The sequence below is a fragment of the Denticeps clupeoides genome, chromosome 3 (genome assembly GCF_900700375.1).
Source record: "Denticeps clupeoides chromosome 3, fDenClu1.1, whole genome shotgun sequence".
NCBI classification, from domain to species: Eukaryota; Metazoa; Chordata; class Actinopteri; order Clupeiformes; family Denticipitidae; genus Denticeps; species Denticeps clupeoides.
The window spans coordinates 21,410,746-21,438,478 of NC_041709.1; the positions used below are offsets into that span (position 1 = coordinate 21,410,746).

The 27,733-nt window shown below is 42.7% G+C and overlaps 2 protein-coding genes across 2 annotated transcripts; both read left to right on the forward strand.

The window, feature by feature from the left end:
- The first annotated feature begins 206 nt into the window (after positions 1-206).
- On the forward strand, positions 207-5,219 carry LOC114785561 (glutamine synthetase-like). The gene is made up of 7 exons (XM_028971911.1): positions 207-246; positions 465-650; positions 1,058-1,219; positions 1,801-1,947; positions 2,732-2,859; positions 4,103-4,299; positions 4,392-5,219. The coding sequence occupies exons 2-7, from the start codon at positions 485-487 to the stop codon at positions 4,696-4,698; spliced, it is 1,107 nt and encodes a 368-aa protein (XP_028827744.1). The 5' UTR covers positions 207-246; positions 465-484; the 3' UTR covers positions 4,699-5,219.
- Positions 5,220-7,080: 1,861 nt separating this feature from the next.
- Positions 7,081-26,324, forward strand: arrdc1b (arrestin domain containing 1b). Its single transcript, XM_028971910.1, has 8 exons — positions 7,081-7,247; positions 16,899-17,009; positions 23,151-23,201; positions 23,611-23,765; positions 23,900-24,082; positions 24,364-24,540; positions 24,804-25,260; positions 25,691-26,324. Exons 1-8 carry the CDS (start codon positions 7,130-7,132, stop codon positions 25,747-25,749), a joined length of 1,311 nt encoding a protein of 436 aa, XP_028827743.1. The 5' UTR covers positions 7,081-7,129; the 3' UTR covers positions 25,750-26,324.
- The last annotated feature ends 1,409 nt before the right edge of the window (positions 26,325-27,733 follow it).

Below are 27,733 nucleotides of genomic sequence, written 5' to 3' on the forward strand. Positions count from 1 at the left end.
TCTGTTTATTGAACTATGGTCGTCTCTGTATGGAACAGATGATGCTTCATAGATGACATGTATCCCAGAAGAATAACATACTACATCACAAAAGGACACAAAAAGAGAATACGCAGCAAAAGATTATATAATTTGGTAGGCGTTCCCTTGGAGGATGCCTTTCAGATCACGTGTCACGGACCAGTAAGAAAAGCAGGCAGAGGAACCAGAGTTTCAGTATTCCCATTAGAGAGGACGACCGTTCAGGTGAGTACACCACAGGACTGGGGCTTTTAATCACAGGGGCATTTGAAACGTTCAATAGTTCATTTACAATATGTAAGATAAAAGCTAACAAAAGAAATGTAATATTGCTACAACCATCCTTTGTGTTAGTAGTTCTTCAGCTGAGACTGTGACTTTAATTCATTCACTGCACCCATAACTATTTTGGGACTCATGACATGCTGTATTTTTCTTTCCAGATATCCATCTCCTTTCCATCATGTCAGTGTCACTCAGCTCCCAGTTAAGTAAGGCTCTGAGACGAACTTATCTAAGCCTGCCACAGGGGTCTCAGTGCATGGTGACCTACATCTGGATTGATGGGACAGGAGAGGAACTACGCTGCAAAACCCGAACTCTGAAAGAAGAACCACAGGGCCTTGAAGGTGAGGAGCTAAGCCAATCCCAATGCTTCCAGTAGCAACATATCTCCTAGACCCTTCACAAGGGACCCCCTCCTGCCAGTGCAAACTTTGCTGTTACAGCTCCACATCTTTGATAACGTGTTGCAGTAGAATCAGTTGCTTAGGGGTTCCTGACAAGTGATTTGGGAACTTCTGCATATGACCATAGTGGTCACAAGGCCAAAAAAAAAAAATAATTTAACCCATCGTCCCTGAGATGACCAGATTAAATAAGACTCAGACGTTAAATCTATTCAAATCAGGAGATAGCAGGAGTAAAGAGATTAAAAAGATTATTCTTATTTCATTTTCTCTTTACCTTTTCCTCTTTCACCTTTCAGTTGCGTTTAGGAATGCAGTTGTGTGATAGTTGTGGTTGATCTCAACAGATATCCCTGAATGGAACTTTGATGGCTCCAGCACCTACCAGTCGAACGGATCTGACAGTGACATGTTCCTCATTCCTGTCCGTCTGTTCAGGGACCCGTTCACTCTCGACCCAAACAAACTAGTTTTGTGTGAAGTCCTCAACTCCAGTCGAGAACCAGCGGGTTAGAGTTCTTCTTCAACACCACTCATAGAACACAGCTCATCACAATTTAATACAAACCAGAAGTCCACTACACATCACACATTAACAAAACCTCAGATGTCAGCACCATGTCAGCATCACTCTACAAATATTACAGTGCAAAAGGGGATTATACATTAGTTCACAAAGTGCAAGTATACAGGTTTATATCAACTTATATAATAACTTTTTACAACAGAACAAATTATCAGTTGCTGTTCATAGGTGGACTGGGGTAGGAAATTAATGATTAATTATTGTAATTATTTATTGGAATATCTGTGATGCTCTCAACACCATTGATTGAAACTAAGACCAAATGAAACTAACTTAAGTCCTTACATCTTGCAGGAGAATGCAGATTTTTCACCAGACAGGCGCATACATTTTAGTTGCAATCATTTATCTTGATGGAGAGCATATGCATTTAATTATACAACCACAATACTCAGCTGTTTCATGACCCAATAAAATTCAGCGTATTTCAACAATCGGTACAACTGTCCAGCTCAATGCAATTTTACTCCTCCATCACTCAACATCTTGTCAATTTTTCCACAGAAACAAACTGCCGTCATTGCTGCATCCAGGTGATGGAGAAGATTAAGGAGCATGAAATATGGTTTGGGATGGAGCAGGAGTACACCCTGCTCGGCGTAGACAAGCGCCCGTTTAGCTGGCCCACAAATGGCTACCCTGCCCCTCAAGGTACGTCCTGTTAGTGTTTATTTGTGGTTTCTCATAGAGCTACTTCTTTACCATTTTAGCTCTCTGTGCTAAAAATAAGACTTTCTAAATTATAAGATAATAATTCTACAATTCAATTTTACAATCTTGTTAAATGATCTTGGGCCAGTTTTAACCCAGTAGGTTATTCACACTTACACTGTAAAAAATAAAAAGTGGGGAAAACTTAAGGAATTTAAGGCAGCCGGCGGAGAAGCATTTTTAATTTTTATGAGCTTCACGCCCATGTAGTTGTGGCATGAGAGAACTTAAAAATGCTTTGCAGCTGGTTGCCTTAATTTTTTTTTTTTTTAGCATTTTTCAGATGCCCTTATCCAGAGCGACTTACAATCAGTAGTTACAGGGACAGTTCTCCCCTGGAGACGCTCAGGGCTGTCTTTCTCAGGGACACAATGGTAGTTAGTGTGATTTGAACCTCGTTCCTCTGGTTCATAGGCAAATGTGTTACCCACCAGGCCACCATCCCCACTTTTTCTTTTAAAAGTGTAGTTCACCCAAATCTATTAGTAAAACATGCATGGACGGATGTTAAGAGAATGTATGAGTCTGTCAACTGGACACCAATATATAAAAAAATGCATTAAAAGGCCTCTTCATCAGATGGCATCACATCATATTTTGTGCATATGAAGTATTTAAACTAGATACCACCTAAAGTTACCAAGATATCTTATTTGCACACTCCATGTCATAATGAAAGGGAAATGTAATTAAAAGGTTTTATGAGAGTGCGTGTCTCCCTCAGGCCCGTTTTACTGCAGCGTTGGGGCAGACCGGGCTTTTGGCCGAGACATCATAGAAAGCCATTACAGAGCTTGTCTCTATGCTGGCATCAAAATTGGTGGAACCAATGCAGAAGTCATGCCATCACAGGTAGATACACTGCCACACATACATGAAAGGATGAATGGATTTATACACACCAATACATTTTCTGCCTGCAACACCCATTATTCAGGAGATGTTGAGGTGGCAGGGCCTTAAAATCATTATTGACCAAATTCTTTGTGAGTAGTATGACTTGGTGCCTTCAGACAGGACGTACAGGTTACTACCCATTGAGCTGTACAAATAATTAGTACAAATTTATGTTAGTTTCACGATCTGTCAAACTGTAAGAGAATAGTTGCGGAGTGGGTGGTTTTAGGCCAATGTGCAGGTAATGGTGTGAAGGGCAGTGGTGCCATGGCATATGCATAAGTGTCACTGGAGGAGTTCGGGGACGCATTTGCAGGCATGCTTGGAGCAAGGGGACAAATCGTCGCACAGGGAGTAGACACTGGACACACTGGGGAGGAGGACCCAATGGCAGGTGAAGGTCGTGGTCTCGATGTTGAATCCGTCTGGCGATTGTTGTAACAAAGGGGGCAGGCAAGGCTCGAGGTCAGGGACAGCCAAAGGTCGTGGTCGTGGATTCTCATCAGCTGGGCATGGGTAGAGAAAGCTAGCGTCTCTGGGAACGAATTCAACTCAAAGAGCCTGACTTTTATACTCTGTGCTGCCCGCTCTCATTTTCGCTTCTGGGTCGCCGTCTCCCTGGCTGGTCTGGTGGGCTGGAGGTGTATTGGCTCTGACAATAAGGCAATATGCAATATTTTGGTGCAGGGCATTAGAGCAATAAAATGCAAAATTTATGGTTGCACTGCAGGACTGTAATGCAATAATTGTCATGGCTGTTTGGCATGGCGAGGCAGGTGATCTGGAACGATGACAAGACATGACGAGGAAGAAGGACACATTCGCACTAGGTCAAGGGTCAAACTACGTCAAACAAGGGTTTAATCCGTGATGAACAGGACAGGGGAGTCATCCAGGAACAGTGACCATGTAACCTGTAACAATGAACCAATGAACAATGAACTGTTTAAGACAATTGTCTTCAAGGATAACTTAACCTAATTAACAGAGATATAAGCCCTCAGATGTATAAATTACACAAGACAAAGTCACACACACATATGGCAGGCATGCATACATGGCTGGATGAATGCAAAATCCACAACTTGACCACTGCTTGAAAGATAATGAATTGATAGCTCCTTGTTAATGCAGGGTTCTGTATTGGACCCCACAAAAACTACAGAATATCAGTAATTAAGCCTATTGCTCTCTGCAGTGGGAGTTTCAGGTGGGTCCATGTGAAGGAGTGGAAATGGGCGATCAGCTCTGGATGAGCCGCTTCCTGCTTGACCGTGTGTGTGAAGACTTTGGGGTGATCGCATCTCTGGATCCCAAACCGCTGAAGGACTGGAATGGAGCTGGCTGCCACATCAACGTTAGCACCAAGTCAATGAGGGAGGAGGGAGGGCTGACGTAAGCAAATCATGTGACATACATACAAAAATACATCACAATTCTACAAATGAATGGTTCATTTAAAAGCTCCAAATAAATGTAATCCACAGCCACATAAAAGCAGCTGTAGAAAAACTGAGAAATAAACACCAGGAACACATCAGCGTGTATGACCCCCATGATGGACAGGACAACCTACGGCGTCTCACTGGCCTCCATGAGACTGCCAGCATCCACGAGTTCTCCTCAGGTGTGGCCAACCGTGGTGCCAGCGTTCGCATCCCACGTCATGTGGCTCAGGAACAGCGGGGCTACTTTGAGGACCGTCGACCTGCAGCCAACTGTGACCCCTACACTGTAACATGCGCCATCGTCCGGACCTGCCTGGTGCCAGAGGAAGATGAACAGGGCTCCTGAAGGAGATGAAGGCTCACAAGAACCTTCCCTGTAGTTCATTAGTGCCTTAGTTTTGTGGTATCAAGTGCTTAGGGATTCTAGTTACTTCTGAAGCATGGGCTTCTCATTTATTCAAAATAAATGTAAATGTAGTTAATGTGCCTTGTACATAGTAGTGTGTTCATGAGACAAATGGATTTAGTCTGTGAGGCATGTGTGAACACTTCTTGAAGGCAGCCATGCTGAATTCAAATGGATATATGACTATCCTAAGATTAACAAAAAAATTCCCTTTACCTTAAATTAAGTCCATTGGTCTGCTAATGCTGGGTGCAAATACCTTTTCACTTATGTTTATTTCCACAGAAGAGGGAAAATAGCATTGACACAATATAACATATATATGGCACATTGTGACAGATCGTCACGTTCAACTTCATTCATTTTGGCAGTCTTCACACTTCCTTCATCTGAAAACTGTGTGGATTAAAAATGGCAATGTAATAAACAAATAATTAAACAAACAATTGTGGTAAAAGAAATCTATTGTTTGAGTGAGTGATTTAAATTTTCTTTACAATAACCTCCATAACTTTGGTGTGTGGAACGTATGTTCTATATTCATAACCTCTTTATACATATGCATATGTTCCATATTAATAACAATTTATGTATTCATATATTCTAGATTAATACCAGTTCAGTATACATATTGCGTATTACTAACTGTTCTATCACTTTTATAATAATTATATTTGTTCTTTATTCAACTTTGTACTAGCCGTAAATTTTATATGTACTTGCATCTTGTTACTGAGTGAACTGAAATATTGTGTATTTTTGTGATACTCTGTCTCTTCACACAGTTTATTGGTCAAGTAACTCCCTGCGAACTTGCTGTTGCTTTGGAGCACATCCAACACTGTCTGGTAAACTTGATAGGACCTGATGCTTCTTGCTGTTCCAGCTCAAGCATGTTTTGATGATCTTTATTTTGGTCTAGTTTATTAAAAGCGATAAGTGATGAGCCATATTATAGGATATGAGGGGTGTCAGAGATGGACATGATCATGAAATCTTCTTTTGATCTGGCCAATTAAAAGCGATGGAATGCGTGGGGTTTCACTCCTACTGGGAGCCGCCATGTTTGCAGAAGTTCTCACTTCTGCAAACATGTGTACATCAGGGAGCGGCCATGTTTCAGTGACCACACCAAGTACATAGTAATGGCCAGCCCAACAAGGGATGGACACACGACGTGGACAAATCAATCATTTGGAAATATTGTGGGAATGCCCACTGAAGGATGTATCTATGCTAATTATTATTGTCATGATGGCTGGACATGGCGAGGAAGGAGGACGCAGACGCACAACGTCACGAGACAGGGGTTTAATACATAGTACAAAGGACAGGGGAAACATCACCACACAATGACCCGACGGCGAACAGACACGAACAGGATAGTTTTATACATGTAGACACAGGTGATAACAATCAGGACACATAATCACACGAGACTAACATGAAACTCCGGTCCGAACTCCGGACCTGGAGTAACCACTGCCGGACCGGATCATGACAATTGTATATAAGATCATGATGGGAGGAGCAGAGTGAGCTTTTTTTTTTTTTTTTACAGCAGTGACATTGTTGATTTGACCACAAGGTGGAAGCAGATACATTTACTCAAGTGACAGAACTGTCACAGTACATGGGGTGGCATTGGTGTAGTACTTTCAGTATAAAGTGCATCTTATTGAAAGTGATTGTTCTAAAACATGCACTCCTGTTAAAAGATTCATGATTTGAAACGGCCGTCATGTGGCAGAGTGTCACATTACAGACATTCATCTCTGACCTTATCAGCTGATGCTTCTTCTGATGCCTGATAACCTACAGCACACTGTGGTCTGGGTGTGTTATAGTTTCTTCTGCGCGTACTTCACTACAGAAGAGAATCTTTCAGCAGGCCCTTTCATTTCATTCCGGGCCCTTTCTGTTCATTTAAAATAAAATTGAACATGGTGCAACACAATGTAGCCATATCTGCTGAAGTCCACTGAACAGAAGACACACACACACGTGCAATCTCACACTCAGAATGGCTCCAGAGAGTCTGGTGTGGAGTGGATACAGGAATCCTAATGGATGCATCACCTCAGTTGTGCAGTCTCTGGGTGTATGTGTGTGTGTGTGTTATTTTATTGTGTGTGTGTGTTATTTTATTGATTTATTGAAATCAATCAAATAAGACAAGCCTGTTCCTTTGGCATTGCGCGTAGTAACAACGTTGTGTTGTTAAAAACCCTCCAGTTTGTGGCCCTCCCACAGCAACCCGTCTGTCGCGTTGAGTGGGACGCGGCGGTTCGAATCGCGCGGCGGTGACGTCAGCGCCGCAGGTGGGACGGCCGCGCGCCCGGGCGCGCGCCTCAGTGCACTCCACGCCGCGATGGGGAAGCTGCAGGAATTCGACGCGTCTTTTACCGACAACAAGGTGGTGTACGGCCCCGGCGAGTCCCTGTCGGGCTGCGTGCGGATCACGGTCGGCGGCTCCCTGCAGTACAAGGGTAAGCGTGTCGCTCCATTGAACCGTGACATTAATACTTCATTTCGGCGTCGAACGACCTGGGCCACCCTACAAGTTCTGTTAGATGACATGAGCTGGGTGGGGGGAAAAGATACTTATAACAATAAAAAAAACAAGCCTTGTTTAGCGTTTTATCTTCCGAGGAGATCTCCGGGCTATTGTCTTCTCCGTAGGGCTATTATACGACACATGGCGACACTTCAACAGGTTAAACTCGGCGTCTGGTGCGCTGTCCGCGTAAAACGCCCAGAAACTGCGCGCCGCGAGTCGTCAAAGTACAGTTTCCGGTCCGAGACAAACGAGTGAAACCTCAGGTGAATAAATGAAAGTCGTGCATAAAGGCGGCCCGACTGGCGAAGATCGCTTCATTTGTCCGCGAATCGGATCTGAGTTGACGAAGAGCCGACAGGTCTGTGCAGAAGCGTGAACTCGGTGAAGTTCCCCCGCAGGAAACGAGAGTCGTGATGCGGTTTGCTGCGAGGAAGCGACTCCGAGACGTGGGGATCAGAACTCACTCGTCCAGACATCCGGTGACTTGCACCGAGAAGCCCAAAGCCCAAAACATTATGACTGTTATTATAACCATGAACGAGGTAATAATAAGATCTGACCCCAGCCTTGCATAGTGTGAGGAGAGAGTGAGGCGGTGGAGCTGTGGGATCGATCATTTCCTGCCTTAATAATGTCATCATCCAAAAAAGGGGCATCAACTTTATAAAAACATTTGTCTTGTTGCCAGTTAGTCAAATAATGTAGTCGTAATATCACTCTCTGTGACATAATGTAGTCGTAATATCACTCTCTGTGATATAATGTAGTCGTAATATCACTTTCTTTGACATAATGTAGTCGTAATATCACTCTCTGTGACATAATGTAGTTGTAATACAACTTTCTTTGACATAATGTAGTCGTAATATCACTCTCTGTGATATAATGTAGTCGTAATATCACTTTCTTTGACATAATGTAGTCGTAATATCACTCTCTGTGACATAATGTAGTCGTAATACCACTCTCTGTGACAGTGGTTGGATTGTGAACAGAGGAACTGTATTTGTTCCAGACTGTTGTAGTTTGGGGTTCCTGTCTGTCTTTGAACTAAATACTTCCACAAAAGCCATGCCAGGGTTCCCAAAAAACAACGTGCCCATGATGTCACAGAGGAAGTTGAGTCGTGTTGTACTGTGCTTTCATGTTTCCTGTGGGCTCTGCTGGTTGCGAAATGTTCCCTGGAACATCTTCCTGGTTTGGTTTAGAAGGTGAGCTGGAGGCTGATGGGATGTACAAAACCAGAAGAAAATGATGTTTAGATGGCAATATTGGGCTTACATTTACGAACCCCAAACTTCATTTATTCATCCAGAGCGATTTACAATCAGTAGTTACAGGGACAGTCCCCCTGGAGACACTTGCTCAGGGCCACAATGGTAGTAAGTGGGGTTTGAACCTGTGGCATGCTGGTTAATAGGCTACTAGCACCCCCACGTTGAACTCTTAACTGCGTTCAATGCACTTGGGGGCTGAGATTGTGTTAAACCTACTCTGTAATGCTGTAAATGAATAAATGTGATATGATTTAGTACATTCATTGAATGCTATGGGCGGGCTAATAAAATGCTGAGTCGTGTCGTGTCACTTGGATCCTAATCTCGTCTCCAAACACGGATTCTGATTATTCCTTTGATCAGTGGTCACTTCCCACTCATGCCACACCCACAGCTGTCAGAGGACCAGCACAAATTCCTTCTCAGCTTTTAATGCGGGTACAGACACGAGTGACATAACCTCGAGGCGTGTGACAGCAAGATTTAAGTATTTGATTTTAAAAAATGAATAATAAATATGCACACTGTTAAATTGTCCTGTAGGTCATGGTTTAAGTGTGTGGCAGATTTGTGGAAGCTCTGACTCACAGAAATTCCCTACCGAGCAAGGCGATCACGATAACGCTGCTGTCATGAAAACGTGGTGACATTTGACGAGTGACATCATCCTGCTTTCTTGTTTAGCTCTGAGGTCACTCTCCTGAGGTAAATTCTTGGAATCATGATGTCCAGATATATTGTTACTGAAGACAAGCAGGAGTAGCAGGAGTCGTCTAGAACCAGTCTGTAAAATTCCCCTAGAGTGTAATTGAAGTGCAAGACAAATACAAGTAACAAGGAAGTGTCTCCAGCTTGTCCCACCCATCTAACAACAATGTTTGAGTATAATTTATGAAATATTCATAAGGGAGAGAACGACATTTTCTTTAAATGTCAGTTAATACTGCACTGGCTCAATTAAAAAAAAAATCTGTAATATTTTATCATTGCCATTTTGTGAACAAACCTAACCTTCTGTCAGTAGATTATAGTAAAGTAAAAAGACTCTTTACTCATAAGCATAAATTAGGCAGCTTAGTTTAAAAGAGAAAACTAATATTTTAAACTACTGTAATGACATTGTAATGTGGGCCACGTGGATTATATTTGTGGGCTTTATGGGCAATGGCACGCAATATTGTTGTTTGACAATGTTCATATATGACCTTCTACCTTTTATGTCTTCTTCTTTTTTATCATGCTGAATGCTCTTGAATGACCTTTTTCATGTATGTAAAAACAGGAAACATTTCTTAGGTGAATATGTAATATGAACCAGAACCAGAAGACCGTGGTTCAAACCCCACTTACTACCACTGTGTCCCTGAGCAAGACACTTAACCCTGAGTGTCTCCAGGGGGGGACTGTACCTGTCACTACTGATTGTAAGTCGCTCTGGATAAGGGTGTCTGATAAATGCTGTAAATATAAAATGTAAAATGTAATGTATTATATGTTCTTCTCTTTCAATAATTAAAAAATTAAATTAAGGCCAAGAGCCCTTTTTTTCAAAGTGCTGTAAGTGCCTCAGGATTGAGATAAAACAACAGCATGCTGGTCATCTGTATCTTGAAGATGAGAAACATTTTTGATTGGGTGTCATTATTTCTGTCACCCAGAAGACACCCTTAATGATGTTTTTAATTTAAAATAATGTAGAATTAACAATGGGAGGAGCCCATGGCAATGTTTCTGATCTCTCCAGCACTTCCTCATTCTGGATGATATGAACCGGTCTGCTATTGTCCAAAAATGCACCAAAATAAGCAAATATGGCAACAATCAGTCCTCTCTATGTCCACCCTTTTCCACTTTTTACCTCTGCTTTCGGCCCTTATAATAAAACGTACATCCACTCTGTTATAGCCAATTGAACGAGACAATCAGATGTTTAAATCAATTCCCCACAAGGCCTTTATTTGTGGGGAATGAGTGAGTGAATGGCTTCCTCATTTCTGCAAAACAATCTCAGCCAGAGTAAATGTGCATGAATCCGAAGTCTGTTTTTTGGCCAGTGTTTCATATTTCAGTACAGCTAAATGGGGGGTTTCGGTCTCTTTGTGTTGGCGAACACATAACTTGTTTGGTTTTTGGATGATGTTTATACAAAACAGGGCAAATGTGTGTCCCTTGTGTTTGTGCATGCTCTGTTGGGTGTAGAGTGTCAGGTTACTCAGTAACCAGAGTCAACAGAGTGGATGTGATGGCCAGAATTGAATAGGGGTCAGAGCCTTAGGGTTTGGTCGGCCAACAACAAACTTGGTGACTTCACACCCAATGCGCTAATCATAAATTGAAAATGAGGATATTGACATTATCTGACCAGATGGACACTTTTCATCTCAGACACTTGGTTTACTTCAGACAATATACACTGACGTAACTCCAGTCAATCACACTTCTGTGAAATCAAACTGTCCACTTAGGAAGCAACAGTGATTGACACTAAATTTGTCAAATGGAATAGACAACTGGTGGCAACTAGCAAGACATCCCCAATAAAGGCGTGGTTCTGCAGCAGGTGACCACAGACCACTTCTTTGGCTGATGTTTGTGTCACTTTTGAATGCTGGCGGTGATTTCATTCTAGTGGCAGCATGAGATGGAGTCAACAACTCACACAAGTGGCTCAGGTAGTGCAGCTCATCCAGGACGGCACATCAGTATGAACTGTGGCAAGAAGGTTTGCTGTGTCTGTCAGCCTAGTGTCCAAAGCATGGAGGTGCTACCAGGAGAAAGTTCAGTACATCAGGAGACGTGGAGGAGGCCGTAGGAGGGCAACAACCCAGCAGCAGGACCACTACCTCCACCTTTGTTCAAGGAGGAACAGGAGGAGCACTGCCAGTGCCCTGCAAAATGACCACAAATGCAGGCCACAAATGTGTATTTTGTGCTCAAACAGTCAGAAAGATACTCCATGATGGTGGTTTGAGGGTCCGACATGCAGAGGTGGGGGTCGTGCTTACAGCCCAACACCGTGCAGCATGTTTGACATTTGCCAGAGAACACCAAGATTGGTAAATTCTCCACTGGTGCACTTTGGTCTTTACAGATGAAAGCAGGTTCACACTGAGCACATGTGGAAGACGTGATAGAGACTGGAGATGCCGTGGAGAACGTTCTGCTGCCTGCAACATCCGCCAACTTGACCAGTCAGATGCCATCCATTACTGACCAGTGGGTCAGTAATGGATGGGCATGCAAGACAATGTTAGACCTCATGTGGCTGTAGTGTGTCAGCAATTCCTGCAAAACGAAGGCATTGATGCTATGGACTGGCCCGCCCGTTCCCCTGACCTGAATCCAATTGAGCACATTTGGGACATCATGTCTCGCTCCAACCACCAAGCCACGTTGCACCACAGACTTTCCAGGAGTTTAGTCCAGGTCTGGGTGTCACTGTACCTTCTTACTTCAGAGACATCTTAGAACCCATCATCATCCCACAAATCCACCAGCATACCCCCAACTTTCTGTTCGTGGTTGATAATGCTCCACCACATCATGGCAGAATTGCCACAGCTTGACTTCAAGAAGTTGGAGTGCCTCATATGGCATGGCCATCAATGTCCCCTGATCTGAAACCCATAGAGCACGTCTGGGTCCAGTTGAAGCAGAGACTGAATGAGCGTACCCCACATTTTGGTAATGAGGACTGTCATTTTAAGATGCCTTTTGCTACACTCTCCTGTATGATGCTGCTTTGTGGTTTGCCTGTGTTTTTCTTTTATCAGCCCATGAGCCATTTTCATTTTATTAATTAAAAGTCCCTCGCGTCTTCAGCCATGTCGTTCACTTGTGCCTTGCCCTTTACCCGCCTATGCTTTACACTTAAAAAAAAAACAGTCCTTTACTTTACTTTACTTTATTTAGCTTTTATCCAAAGCGACTTACAAGAGTCCTTTGTGACTGGGTAGCTGTTAGCTCAACTAAAGTTTTTCATTGTGATTATGTAGTCACATTATTTTTATTATTATGTATTTTTTGCAAATATTAATTCATTAAAATAAAACATTAACAATTTAAATCTTTTGAGACATGCTTACTGTTCATTATCCATGGGTTAAAAACTCCACACATTGGGAAGAGTGCGGAGTGTGCAGAGGAAAAACGCTGAACCGTAGATAACACTGGAGAGTTCCTACTTTGATTGCATTTGCCACAAATAGCGTATGAACCAATGATAAAGAGGGCTTTGGCCCCTAAAGCATTCAGAATTGCATTTGTGTTAAGAATGTGCAGAAGCCCCCAGTGACAGTGTTTGTGCGGGGTCCCTTTTAATTCTTATCATATACAAACGCACAGAGAAAGAGTTTTTTTTTTTTATGATCGCTCAGAGAGGATTTGAGAGAATTTTGAGGTGAGAGAAACCCTGTGTAAGGAAGAGAAAGTTGTAGCTGACATACAACCCAAGGGCGAGGGAGTGTTGTGTGGGAGTGGCTGCTGCTTTACCTCTGTGAGAAGTTCTCTACTTGACCTGTGAGTTTTGTTCTCTGCGGTGAATACTCTTCTCTGTCGGTGTAGCCCGAGCGGAGCTTATAGTGTTAAATGGTGTTATTAATACTCCTGACCCAGTTGCAGTCAAAGCCAAAGTGGCGTCAGACACATCCTTGTCGTTATCTGAGAGTTTCTTGCTCAGCAGGTGGTTTCTGGGTTTCTGGTGCAGACACGCCATGGTTTCTATTGTTCTGACAAAGGCCAGTGTCTCACACGTGAATTTGTGTGTGTCGATTCCTGTTGGAGCCTAATTCGAGTGTTGGGAATGCCGACGCCTGCCCATACCTCTCCCAACGCTCTGCCAGCTCCCCCCACCCACCCATGCTGACTCATGGTTGCATGCTGATGTCACAGGGGTCAGCGTGGCTACGTGTCTGCAGCCCGGACTCTGATTGGCTGTCAGACCTGAGTCGGAGTGACCGGCTGTTACCATGGTGATCTTTTTATTCACTGCTTCTCTTGTTCCCACCCCCCCTTCTGAAATATTTGCATTTGTGTGAGAAGAGCAAAGCCACATTTTAACCCGTCAGTTTAGCTGCATTGGAGAAGCTGTGGTCGGGTTTAGAGAGATCAGTGGCCTCCGTCCACGGCTGATGGTATCTGCAAAGATCTGCAGCTTTGCAGATACGAAAGAAAGAACCTCCAGATACTAGTTCTCACACTCCCTTTTTTCCGCCTTACTTTTAGAGTGTCTGTCCTGTATCTCTTTGGATTGTGCCCTCGGGTTACGTTGTGTGTTCACTCAGGTTTGAGAACGTGAGGTGCATGTTCAAACCAAAAAGAAGTGAGGGGGGAGGATTATGGTTACTAATGTTAGGAAAAGCCTCAAGTGATTTACTTTTACATATACGTTTACATGGCTAAATATAAGTATTAGGGTGGAAATATTAAAACTACCTAAACAGTGAAGCTATATATGAGAGAGAGAGAGAGACAAAGAAGGTGTGGTTGGTGTTTAGTGATGGGGAAGGTGATTGCTCAATAGAAGCAATGGGGGCTCAAACACCCTTTTAAACACACTCCGTCAGTGAGAACATGCTTTGGAGTCATTCTGGTGTCACATGTGTTTAGAGGTGGGACTGTAGTGTTGACAGTTTGTGTGTGTGTGTGTGTGTGTGTGTGTGTGTGTGTGTGTGTGTGCATCTTTCCCGCATCTCAAAGATGGCTTACCACTAAGGCGCAAATGGTTTTCTGAATTTCTTGTGAAAAATTATTTATTGAACGGAGCATGGCAGCGAACAGAAATGAAAGAGAGGAAATGACAGATGTCCACCCATACTGGGTGGGATCACCATGGTTACCTGCTGTTTCACTGTCCTCTATTTGCAGAAAATGATCATTCATGAGAGAAAGGTCCATATCTATGAATGTGGAAACATGATCCTTAGATATGAAGGAATTGATTATGAATTAATGGTTAGTTTCTTCACTCATAAAGAGCACATACCAAGATTACTACAATTAGTTATTACTGCGGTCCTGAGCTATGAAATAACTGGTGAACTGAGTGCAAGAATGTGTGCTACAACACCGTAGCTATGAGCTTTTTATCTAAAAATTAAAATGACTTGAGGGTCGTGGTCCTTTGGCTTCTCCCTTAAGGGGGATCACCCCAGCGGATGTTCGGTTGTTCGCTTAATGGATTCGGCAAAAGTTTTACACTAGATGCCCTTTCTGACGCAACCTTTCCCATTCACGGGCGCAAAGCACCACCAACAAACACAATGTCACTTGTATCCCACTTGGATTGTATTGGGTGGGTTAGACTGCATCTGTACATAGATAGAAACATTTGTTTCTATCAGGCTAGCTGATGTTCATCTGCGATATAATTTATCGATCACATGTGTCACACTCGGCGACATCGCACAAGATCACTTTATATAGATCTATTATTATGACCCAGCGTTATCACACACTGATAACACACAAACTACAGATCCCATAATGCAGTGCGCACTTTGCTGACAACCTGAACACTTCACCTGGCGCTCTGGTGACATTGAATCACGAAAAAAGATTTTCAAGCTTCGTCACAAGCCATTTGCCGTAAACGTGGAAACTGCTCCTGTACAGATTCAGCTGCCGATTCAACAAGGCATCTGTAGCACTGCATTATGGGACTTGTAGTTTGTGTGTTATAAGCGCTTCATATGGCCAAGACATAATAATAGATCTATATAAAGTGAACTCACGGGATGTGGCCTATGGGCCACGAGTTTGACACCCCTGATTTAGAGTGTCTTTGACCCTAAATTGAGGCAAACCAAAAGCTAATTTACTAAGGCATCAAGATACTTGGAACTCTTGTTTTTGCTTTGCCGCTTCACTTCTATGGTTTGCAAATGGCTTTTAAATAGAATATTGTTTAAAAAAAACCTTTGGCAGTTTGTAACCATTCTACATCATGGGGGCAAAATGATGTTTAGTCAGTATTATACCATTTTGAGCATAGCCTGGCTGTTTTCTTAGTTCAAGATCTTGGGGGGCATAGATCGTTGTTCCTCCAGTTAGCTGTTATGGGCGTAGGTTCAGATGGTGGTGAATTACTGAGCATTTCATTGTAAAGAGCACCTAGTGGGTTTGGCGATACCCACTGCAGCTTAGGCAGATGGCTGGTGACAGATGGCAGTCACCCTATAATGCCACCTCAGACCCGGCACCACAGTTGCCATCCAATCTAAGTGATTTAGCTCTTTATATGAATTGTAGGGGTTGTGTGTGTGTGAGGAAGGGTGGGTGTTTTTGTGGATGAAGGTGGCCACTCATGCCAACGGTAAAGCATCTGCCAAAGTGGCACCATCTGCTGTGTGTGTGTGTGTATGTGTGTGTTTTGGAATCGCCATGGGGGCACATCCTTCCTAAGTGCCACCACAGTACAGAGACACATACACACCGACACACAAAGCAAGATTTCCCAGCACAATGCCAACAGAGCTCTGTCCCAGTCTGCCCATGAACTGGTGAGGTTATGTAGCATTAGCTTCTTCTTCCTTGACCAGACAGTCAAATTCTCAAAGGTATTGTTCCTCACTGCTAAATGGATATACTATATAACTATTAAACAATTTAAAACTTTTTTTCTACTTTCTCACACACACACACACACACACACACACACACACACACACACACACACACAAACCTCCCACTCTCTGCAGCCTTTATAGCCAATGGCATGAAAGGATACTGTATGTTTAAACTCAATGTAGCCTCTAAATTTTCAGAGTGGTTGAAAGTGTATTTTTCTGCACTTATTATAGGGTTTCCAGTCACAGAAAACCTAAATCAATTAGTCTAAGGCTTATCTGGATTGTCTGCTGTACTGATTTGGTGGTTTAGAGGAATTCGGTCACTGAGCAGGAGAGGATGGTGTTATATTTCCTGGCTTTACTGTGTTAAGGTTACCTGGATAAAAGCCAATTTGGACTGTTGTTCCCTACCTTAACCAAAAAAAAAAAAAGAGAGAAAAAAAAGAGAACATCACATGCGCTGACGTGAACCAATGAAACATTTGTATGGGATCTTTTCATATTTGATCTGTTTGGCATACACATTTTGTTTTACCTATGTCCTGGAGTATGGAGTAGGTGTATGGACCGTTTCTTTATCTAGTGCAGTGTGTTTTCCAAACTTACATGCAGTGTGGAAAAAACATATTATGCATTTGATAACCCTGCAGCAGTGGATTATGCAGTATAATCATTTCTGTTTTTGAGTTTTTGATATTTAAATGACAATTACATGTGTGTGTGTTCCTTTTGTAGCAATCCGAGTGAGCTGCTTGGGGTCATGTGGCATCTCAAGTAAGATGAATGACCCTTCTTGGACTATGGAGGAGCAATATTTCAACAGCACCCTCTCCTTGGCCGACAAAGGTGAGCCCTGAACTGTCACTCATACAAGTTTACTGCTAACTGCCACTGGCTACTTATTCTCTAATATTAACAGAGGATCCCTTCCATGCAGAGGTGGAAAGTAACGAATTTCATTTACTCACATTATTGTAATTGTCACTACCGTGGTGGCGTGACGAGGTAGGTGAACGGAGACGATAAGAAGAGATGACAAGGAAGAAGGACGCATTTGCATGACGTCACGAAACCGGGGTTTAATTTGTGCAGAACAGGACAGGGGAGACATCCGGTAACATGGTGAACGTGTAACACAACAAATACAGGGCAGAACAGGGCAGCTTTATACATTAGACACAGGTGAAAACGATTAGGGAACATTACGCGTGACAAACGTGAAACTCCTTCCAGACCGGATCCCCCTCCTAGGCACGACACCCAGCGAGCCCGCCAAAGCAGTCCACGAAGGAGGGAAGGAAGTCCATACACAGAGTCTTTTGAATAGAGTGGACGATGAGATGAGTAGAATCGATTTGAGTCGAGACGAGAGGAGAAGAGAAGATGAACAGCTGAGATGAATGGTAAATGAATGAGGACTGGTCCGGTATTCATGATGGACAAGCGGCGGTAGTCCTGCGCAGATGGCTTCAGGCCAGTGTGGTACCGGCACCTCGTCCGCAGGTGCCCGCCACTCACGGTCAATCTCCGGCTCACCCCGCTGAATGGCCACTCCTCACCTTCAACACCACCAGACATGGGACTGAGAGGCAGGGGTTGGGACCCTGCGGAAAATGAAGCCATGGACAAGGGGGCTGGCGGCGTCCTCCCGGCGAGTCGCGCCTCCTTTGATGTCAGCGGTGTGCCGTCTGCTGCGTCCAAAAGCGGGTCAGGTCTTTCTGCCACAACCATGGTGGCATGACGAGGCAGGTGAACGGAGAGGATGACGAAACTGGACAAGGAAGAAGGACACAATCACACAACGTCACAAAACCGGGGTTTGGCAAACTCCAGGCAGGCTTCTATGTGCCTTTTGTTAAAGGTCCCCTATCATGAAGATTTCCCTTTGTGTTCCCCTAGCCTGTCTATGTTCCTGCTGTGGTTAGAAGTGGTGATATGTATAAAGAGAGCTTTGATCATTCTGCTTTGCCATTATGAGAGCGGCAGCTCAGACGGTCAGATATTGAATTTCTTTCTTGTGTCGTCATAAGGGGAAAGGTTACCTACCTGTTCCATATATTACATTGCTCAAATTGAATAAGTAGGCCAGGATGCTTTATTTCATTTCTAATATCAGCAGTGTGCCTTTTTGTCAATAAAGACAACTGACATATTTATGTTTGCTATAGAAAGAACAGTTTGTTAAAAAGGAATTGTTGAACATTTTCACATTTTCACAGTTTTGGATACATTGGTTTTGGCTTTATTTTCTCTTTTTTTATTGTAATGTTTGAGTTGGACCATATAATTCAGAATTTGTTACTTTTATGGCCAACTGTGCTTAAAAAAAGTTTTTTATGGGGTGGTCTGAACATAGTTTGTACATTTATACAACCTAAAAGTTGAATAAAACAACTAGTGCTTTTTTGGATTTTTGACTAATTGTAGTTTTTTACATCATGTAATTCAAAGTAACTAAGTAATTTTTAATCAAAGTAAATTCTAAATCACATACGTTGTTTCCTTTAGTCAAGTAGATTTTTAGATGGGCACTTTTACTTGAGTAGAAATTAAGCAAAGTAAAGATACTCTTACTTAATTACATCTTTTCAGTATTTGTCCACCTCTGCTTCCATGAAACCTGATTAGTTCCTTACAGACAAATTAAATGTTTTACTGCTGTTGCATATTAATGCTGGAATATTGCTGGACAAGTTGTGGGCTCTACATCTTCTGTGAAAGTGAAAGTTTAGTTTTTAGTTCAATTATTACTTCAATTTTTTGTCTTTAAATGGCTTTTTTAATTGTGAGAGTGTTTCCATCCTCACTTAGAATGAAAGAAAGCTTTTAGACATAGTTCTGCATGTCCATGCTCACTACAGAACTCCTGTCTGTTCTCAAAGAGAGGCAGCCCATGTTAAACATTTACCACTGAGTTATTTATTCCTTCTTAAGGGAACATTGTGAACATCCTGAACATTCTATTCTGTCACCAAGATTCTTCCCAATGCCAGCACAGGCTCTATCAAAGTCATCACATCTCATATCTCATAGCTTGAAGTATCAACAGAAACATTAACACACCATGAACACATATAGAGAGGCCCAGGGGTCATCCGGTGCTGGACCTGGAAACACCACTGGAACCAGAAGAATGGAGGTCAGGTGAAGTGAGAAAGCAAGGTGGGGTCAGGTGATGAGGTGCAGAAACCAGCTGTGTATCTGACCACCACACTAAATACAGTGGGAGGCGGGGCCCAATGTCGAGGTGAGGGTATGGTAGGTAGGCTGAGTGCTAGCTGTGGCATCAGGCGGCACATTGAAAGTGGGCAAAACCCTGATCGCTGCATTGTGGTTGGTGGATTCCTTTTGGGTTATGCTGTTTCAGGGTGTAGGAGATGATACGGGAGTGGTGTGAGAGTATCTCTCGCATGGTTACTTATCCGGGTGACACGAATCTTAGGAAGAACACTTCTATGACCATTGTGGTCCACTATAAACATGAATAGTCACCACCAGAATTAACGTTAAGAGTTCTAGATGAGCTAGGGGTGCTTACTAAGATGTACATGAAAGCACGGTCATGGTCTGGACATACGACAAAATACAAATAAATGCAGTGAAGTGATTGTCATTGTGATACACTGCAGCACACAACGAACCCATCACCCTTGGTGAGCAGTGGGCAGCCATGACAGGCGCCCAGGGAGCAGTGTGTGGGGATGGTACATTGCTCAGTAACCCCTCAGTGGCACCTTGGTGGATCGGGATTCGGACCGGCAACCTTCTGATTACGGGGCCGCTTCCTTAACCACTTGGCCATCCACTGCATCCTGATCCCAATCCAAAAGAATTTGGTTTTGATAAATCCCAGGAATTATAGAACCCAAATCCCTGTTTCTCAGATCACATCTGTAACTTGTGGGGTTTGGAAAGTTTGAGAGATCGATAAATACAACAGAAACCTCTTTAGGCTCTACTACTGTCAGTTATTCAAAAACAATTACTCCGAGACTTGTGATGCCTGAGTTGTCCTCTATTTATTGTTGTCATGATCCGGTCCAGCAAGGGCTATTCCGGATCAGATGTTCGGACCAGAGTTTCATGTTGGTCCTGTGTTTATTATGTTTCCTGATCGTGTTCGCCTGTGTATGATTGTATAAAGCTACCCAATTTGTGTCTTTTTGCTGTCAGGTCATTGTTTGGTGATGTTTCCCCTGTCGTGTGACCATGTTTTAAACCTCTGTCTTGTGACATTGTGCTTATGCATCCTTCTTCCTTGCCATGTCCAGCCATCAGTCCAGTATAACCAGTGTGACAATTGTGGTTTAACAATGTGACAATACTGTTTAATGAAACTAGACAGTTAACTGTGCAGGGACATATTACCACAGAACTACAGGAACAGCGCAAGAATCAGATGACCAGTATTATTGTCAGAACAAGCTGAGTTTTAAGGGGATGCACATGAACAAGCTTAATTGTGCAAGGACAGACATGTCATAGAACTCCAGGAACAGTACAAAAATCATAGTATATAGCTTTATTTTCAGGACAATGATGTGTAATTGGAGGGAAGTAGAGGATTTTTCCCCTAGAGGAACATATTGCCCAATTCTATGTCTATGATTAGGTTTCAAAGCATGATGTTAGACCTTCTTATGCATTAATTAACATTAGCCTAATAACAAACCACACAGGCAAATTGTTTTCAGAAAGACACAATTTATTCACATAATAAACCTGGTTTAAATAGAGACACTTATCTTGCTAGCTAACGCAACTAATGTTGATTGTATCAACTGGTGACGTGCACGTGTTTGTGTCGTAACTGTGTTTCTGCTGAATATAAATGAAAGTGTCCGTCGATCACATGTTTCTGCATACAAGAACGTGTTCTGAAATCACCTGAACAAGTTAACGGGAGTTGAAATACGAGCTAAAATCACCTGAACAGGTCATCTTTTCAGGACTCATCTTTTCAGAACAGGACTCTTCTCCGTCTTGGCCCCTCGGTGGTGGAATGAACTTCCACCACCGCTGTTCGAGGTCAGAACAGCTCAGTCACTGAGTATTTTCAAACAACAGCTCAAGACCTTCCTCTTTAAAGAATATTTAGATGAACTTATAACTTTCTTATTGTCGAACTTGTGTACAGAATCTACAGCGGAGTGGGTAGAGGGATTGTATTCATGGTTGGGGGGTCCTAGTGAACCAGAATTGATCTCTTCATCAATGGTAACTTGAAAGCACGTTGTAAGTCGCTCTGGATAAGGGCGCCTGCCAAATGCCTTAAATGTAAATGTAAATCTTTGAAAGCCCACAGGAAAGGACGCATCTATATATGCAGGTTGACCAGATTAAAATGTGACCTGACACAAGGCGTATCCTATTAAACACAAACATATGTGCGCGCAGGTCACAGGCTGATTCTAACGGTGAGGTGGCTAAAATGGTTGGATGGACATTAGGGATGTTCTCTCTTTCTCCCAGGTATTGATTGAGGGGTACTGTATCCTCCCGTAAGTTTGTTCCTATGGGTAGTCATCATACCACTGTCCTGGTCATTGTCAGTGTCTGGCCAGCCAATCAGTTCCGGGAGGAAAGTTCTTGGTTACCGTGGTGTACTCATAATGGAAAGTAGCGGGATGAATTTTAGTTGGGTGGCGTGGGTTGGCAATGGCATAATGAGTCCAGGGGCGATACAGAAGAACGGTCGTGGTTTCATCAAATATTGATGAAAATCAAATTTATCAATTAACCGTGGATGTCTGGATTTGGGTGGTAGTAGCCTAGTGGGTAACACACTTGCCTACGAACCAGAAGATCCAGGTTCAAATCCCACTTACTACCATTGTGTCCCTGAGCCAGACACTTAACCCTAAGTTGCTCCTGGGGGACTGTCCCTGTAACTTCTGATTGTAAATCTTTGATGTAATTAAAACAAGTCAAAATGAGACTCAGTAGTGTGTGTGGCCTGTATGACCTCCCTACAATGCCTGGGCATGCTCCTGATGAGGTGACAAATGGTCTATGAAGAGATCTCCTCCAAGACCTGGACTAAAGCATCCACCAATTCCTGGACAGTCTGGACGGTTCATTTTGCAATATACATCAAAAAATAATGCATTTATCTCATATACAGGAAGTGGAGGTAATTGGCTTTATAAATCTTTGTCCTAGTCTCTGTACAAGGTTGCCAGGAGCTGGAACATTTCATTTTGCTGACACTGTTTCTAATGGAGGCATGTCCACTGCTCCACATGTCAAATTTATCTTTTATACACCAAAACATCATATGATATTTTGACAAATTCACCTACCCCTACATAGGAATTTAATGCAGGCATGAAATTTACCATTGTAATTGCATGTTGGTGCGGGTGTAAGTTGTGAGTAAATTGCGGTATCATTGGATGAGGGAGGAGAAAGATGACACTGATAATGCCCTGTCATTTCCTGTGTTTCCTCTAGGTCTGCCAACTTCCCATAATCCCTTCTAGTTGTGATAAGGCCCTTTGTTGCTTTACTGCCTGTGGGGGGGGATTCCAGGGTGAACTGTGATCAGGGATGGTTCCATGCCAAAAATCCATAAATCAGTTATTTTTACCATTGATGTGTGTCTTGTGGTCGATTATTGTGACTGTGTGGTAAGATGTTGTAATCAATTTATAACGTAGCAACCAGGATGTAACTGTAAAAAACTATTTCATGTGTCAGAAAAATCATAGCCTTAGTAGCTGTGTGTTTGACACTACATTATCGTTTATCAGTTGTATTTCGAAAACAAAGCCCTATCATGGTGGAAGAAATGTAATGTAGGAACATGAATACAAAAATGTCAGGGTATGTCAATTTATAGCAGCCTGGGGCTGGTGCCATATGACTGTTACACACTTTTTCCACTGCCTAATGCATACATATATTACATATTACATATTATATATTGTATTATATTATTAATAAAATGTTTCCAACTGTTTCCTGCCCTTTGACTTTGTTTACCAGGAATCCTGTGTGCAGGCGAACACAAATTCTCTTTCCAGTTTCTGATCCCAGGTGAGACTTATAGAAACCTGTTTAATTAATAAAGGTGTGTGTGTGTGTGTGTGTGTGTGTGTGTGTGTGTGTGTGTGTGTCTTTTTTTTGATTATCTGCAGGTGTGACATGAACACACTACTGCCTGTGCCTTTCACCCTTGCCTGCTACTTTTCTGCTGTGGTCATTTTATCCAGCTGGCCTAGTTCCCACCTCTTTGCTATGTGTCTCATGTGGCATCTGCTGTTAGATGACAAATTGAGGGGTCTTCCTGTTTCTCATTAACTAGCCTCAGACAGCATATTAAATATTCAGTTTGTTGTTTTCATGACCACATAACTCTTGGATTCCATAATTTCATTCCTGAATGTAACTATTCTATATATAATGAAGTTCTTTGCGACAACTGAATTGTCCTCTCTTGATCCAGCCTCAGCCCCGACTTCCTTTGAGGGCCCTTTTGGGAAGATCTCATACAGAATTAAAGCAATTATTGATACACCACGCTTCTCCAAGGACTACAAATTGCAGAAGCCATTTTACTTGCTGAATCTTCTTAACCTCAACGAAGTGCCAGACATAGAGGTGCATCTAAAAATTCTAATTCTTCTGTGTTCTTCGGTTGGACATATTGTCTGCGTAGAACATGCGAGGGTAAATAAATGAGAAATGAGGTGGCCTTGCCAGTCGTCTGAAGTACGTGTTTCATCTTCTCCTAGCAAGCCAGTGCTGCAGTGACAACTAAGAAGTTCAACTACCTTCTTGTGAAGACAGGAACTCTGATGCTAAAGTCTCAGACTGACCTGAGGGGGTACATCCCAGGGCAGATCATCCAACTGGCCACCGAGATCCACAACAAATCAGGCAAAGACACAGGCAATGTCCTAGCCAGCCTCATTCAGGTGAGCTGGAACTGGGCATGTTAACTACTTGTTAACCAGTTTGATGTGTATTTTTTTCTGTTATCCAGAACACCAAAATGAATTATATTTTTATTAAAAGAGTTTAAAATGGAAGGAGTCCAGTGATTGACAGCTCTCACACTTTTTTTCGACATGATTTAAAACTTGCACCCATGAAGCCGTTACATTTTTTCAGCTCATTTGTTTGTGTTGAACCTGTGTGTGTGTGTGTGTGTGTGTGTGTGTGTGTGTGTGTGTGTGTCTTCAACCCTGTGGAGAAGAAAGTGACCTACAAGATGAAACGGCCGCTGTTCGACCTGCGTACCATTGCAGAGGTTGAAGGTGCAGGGGTGAAGGGAGGGAAACACGCTGAGTGGAGAGAACAGATCATTGTTCCACCCCTTCCCCAGTCCCTGCTTCATGGCTGCAGCCTCATTGACATAGAGTATTATATTCAGGTGAGGACACACCCACACCATGTTCGCTATGTCAAGGAATTGGGTGGTGGGTAGCCAAGTGGGTAACACCCTTGCCTATAATCCAGAAGTACACAAAATCACAGGCTCAAACCCCACTTATTACCATTGTGTCCCAGAGCAAGACACTTAGCCCTGAGTGTCTCCAAGGGGACGCTACCTGAAACTACTGAGTGAACATTGTTCTGGATAAATGCCATAAATGTAAATGTAGAAATGAATTTTCAATCTCTCTTCCTCTGCAGGTATCTCTGAAGTCTCCAGATGCTATGGTCACTCTACCAGTCTACATTGGCAACGTTGCCATCAATATGTCCCCTTTACGTCCGGCACCCTATCCCCCCAGCCAACAAGGACCTGCTCCGGCTTTGTCTGACCCTGGGCAGGTTGTTCCTAGTGCCCCGCCAGCAGAAGAGGAACCAGACAGTGATCTCGGGGCAGGGGGGCTTGTGAGTGAGGAGATCCCCACCAAAAGCCACTCACAACAAGACGCAACAGGCCACACACCCTCAACATTTGATCACGCTTTCAGCATGTCCTCACCCCATGGGCAGTACAACCCCACTAATGCCTCTGCACCTCTATTCTGTCTGTCCACGGGAGCTACAATCCCCTTTTTCACGGAAGGCAGCGCACCACCAGTGCCCACGGCCTGTCCGTTGATCCTGCCTCCGGAATACAGCAGCTGTGATTACCCCTCTGGTGAGTGGTTGAGATATATATATTTTTTTAATCATAAATCAGAATAGATATTCTTCTAAAGGGTGTTCTGAGTGTTACACCCTGGGTGAAGTCCCTGCTCTGCGCCCAGTGTCCTGGGATCGCTCCGGTAACCGCAGCTGCAGTTATGGAAAGTGGTTGAGTGAGTTGTGAGAGTGATTATAACTTGTGGTTGTCCTAGCAGTATATTGAATGCTAGCACAGTTCTGTCTGAAGAGCTGAAGGATTATCTAAATTTGTCAGTGTAACCTGGTATTGCATTAAGAAAGAATACTATAAAATGGCTATAAAACAACATCTAGGGAATATATATAACTTAAAATATATTTTGGGGGAAAACATAGCAGTTAAACATCTTGTGCTTTGCAATGTGCACTGTAATGCTACATATGCATTTCTGTCTCCATTTCAGAGCCCCCTCCCACCTATGAGGAGAGCTGCAGCAGTGCCAACTCAAGCTTCAACACATAAATGTGTGTCCAGACCACTACAGTGGACTACGAAAAACAAACCAACCTGTGGACAAACTATCCCTCTGCTGGACATAAGGGGCATTGCAGCTTCGCCCCAAACCAAATCAATCCTTGAATGGACCAAAAAATGTCACTTTTTTTTTTCTAAGAAGGGATTATTATGCCAGATTTATATGTGCTTAGCTTCCTGTTTCCTTCCTGTGTGAAGCACGGGTTACTGAGCTAAACATGCTCTAAAAAAATTGTAGCAACACTGTTTGTCGTATTGAAAAGCGAATCAAAATGGGTAAATTTAAAAATTGTGGTTTTAAATTCATTTTAATATTAGCATCTGTGATGCCTCAAAGTTTAACATTTGTACATTTAATATACCCTCATTCCTTTAATCACTGACCAAAGCTGGCCTTTACTGCACTCACACAGGTGAGGGTGGACATGAAGATGTTGGAAATTGAGCAGGATAAGTGACCACAAATAGATGTTAGTATCTAACACGCTGTCAACATTCCCAAAGATGTATAAAACACTTCCATATTTTCTGTATCTCATCTTCTGGCTCTGTGTTTTGCAGAACACCAACATGCAGTTAACCCATACCCTGAAATATAGATATTAAAATAATTTCCAACTATTTGTCGCATGACACCAGTAAGATGGACTATAATTAGTAATTGGAGAAGCCTTTAGGCTTTCCTATCTGATTACCCTGCATCCACTGTGCTCTCTATGCATTGTGATCGGTGACTACTCGATGTGACAGTAGGAAACACTCACCATGACCTGTCGAAAAAAAAATGTCACTTAGTATTCCCTGTCCTGGTATGTTCCTCACGTCCCACCCCTTCATTCGTATATATTTGATTCTCTACTAAACTTTGATTCCAATTGATTACAGTACCTTTTTTTTATATATATAAAAACAAGCCAACGGATCTATCAATGCAACATTTATAAATATACACTTGTTATTGTTGACAACATTTCTAAAGATAGATTAAGTCTCTTACAAATACAAATCTAGTCAAATAACAAAAGAAGCTTATTTGTCAGATTTTCTGGCTTGTTAAGAAACGAGTTGGTGTTTCTCTCATTGGTACTGCACTCACATTCATATCTAATTTGACTTGAATTATTCTTGCTTCGTTCCTGTCATTTGAAGCCATCTCATATGGTTCTGAGGTGGTAGAACGGATCCTGAAATTTGTATGTTTTTTTTTTGCTTCTGGAGAATGTGGGTGCATAATTATCATCCTATGGTTTATTCTTTTAAATGTGACATGATGGTTGACTCAGACCTGAAGCCTTTTGAAACTCATATGTATTGTGTGTGTACACATCCTGAAGTCCAATAATTCATTTACTTTAAGGTACCCACTGCCGTAAAAGGCACCCCTGTTTACAGTGTGTATGTCTGTATTGGTGGGATGTTTGGAAGAGTTTTATGCACATGTCTTGCTATCTCAAAAAATCTGCACTTGTCCCAAAGTTGTTCCAGTTGTCTCGTTTTGTGACCCTAAAGTGTCTTTCTGATGTGCTTTCTGGGCAGTTTCATCTCACACCACGTTGCTGTGAGGTTGGAGACATGTAGCACCTACAGTCTCTTTAGTTTTGCGTTTCTCTTATCCTGTTGTGGCTCAGAATGTGGAGGCCTGTAAAGCCAGCACCTTGAGATTTAAATCAGCACCTGTTCTTAAACTGTTTCTATGGGACCCTGTTGCCTGCAGATTACTAATGTAGCTCGGGAGGTCACGAATGGTTGTGACCATGCTTGCAGTCTCGCCTGAAGATGCTGCGGTGCGATGTAGTCAATGAGAAAGTTCACCTGCCAATCTGTCATCGAGTAGCTTTATCTCGTCAGACCAAAGCTCCACTGCAACTCTCCTGAATAGAATCTGCTAATCGCATCTCTGGAGGGACGAAGGAGGGACTTTTCTCTTTGAATTCTACCGGAATCACTGGTCAGTGGTTGTACACTGTTAAAG

Excerpts from the sequence above, each read along its gene's own strand:
- LOC114785561 (XM_028971911.1), top strand. The coding sequence starts at position 485 with ATGTCAGTGTCACTCAGCTCCCAGTTAAGTAAGGCTCTGAGACGAACT. Across the intron at positions 1,948-2,731 it reads TGGCTACCCTGCCCCTCAAG|GCCCGTTTTACTGCAGCGTT; the intron begins GTACGTCCTGTT and ends TGTCTCCCTCAG. Across the intron at positions 4,300-4,391 it reads AGGGAGGAGGGAGGGCTGAC|CCACATAAAAGCAGCTGTAG; the intron begins GTAAGCAAATCA and ends TGTAATCCACAG.
- arrdc1b (XM_028971910.1), top strand. The coding sequence starts at position 7,130 with ATGGGGAAGCTGCAGGAATTCGACGCGTCTTTTACCGACAACAAGGTG. Across the intron at positions 7,248-16,898 it reads CGGCTCCCTGCAGTACAAGG|CAATCCGAGTGAGCTGCTTG; the intron begins GTAAGCGTGTCG and ends TTCCTTTTGTAG. Across the intron at positions 24,541-24,803 it reads ACATAGAGTATTATATTCAG|GTATCTCTGAAGTCTCCAGA; the intron begins GTGAGGACACAC and ends CTTCCTCTGCAG.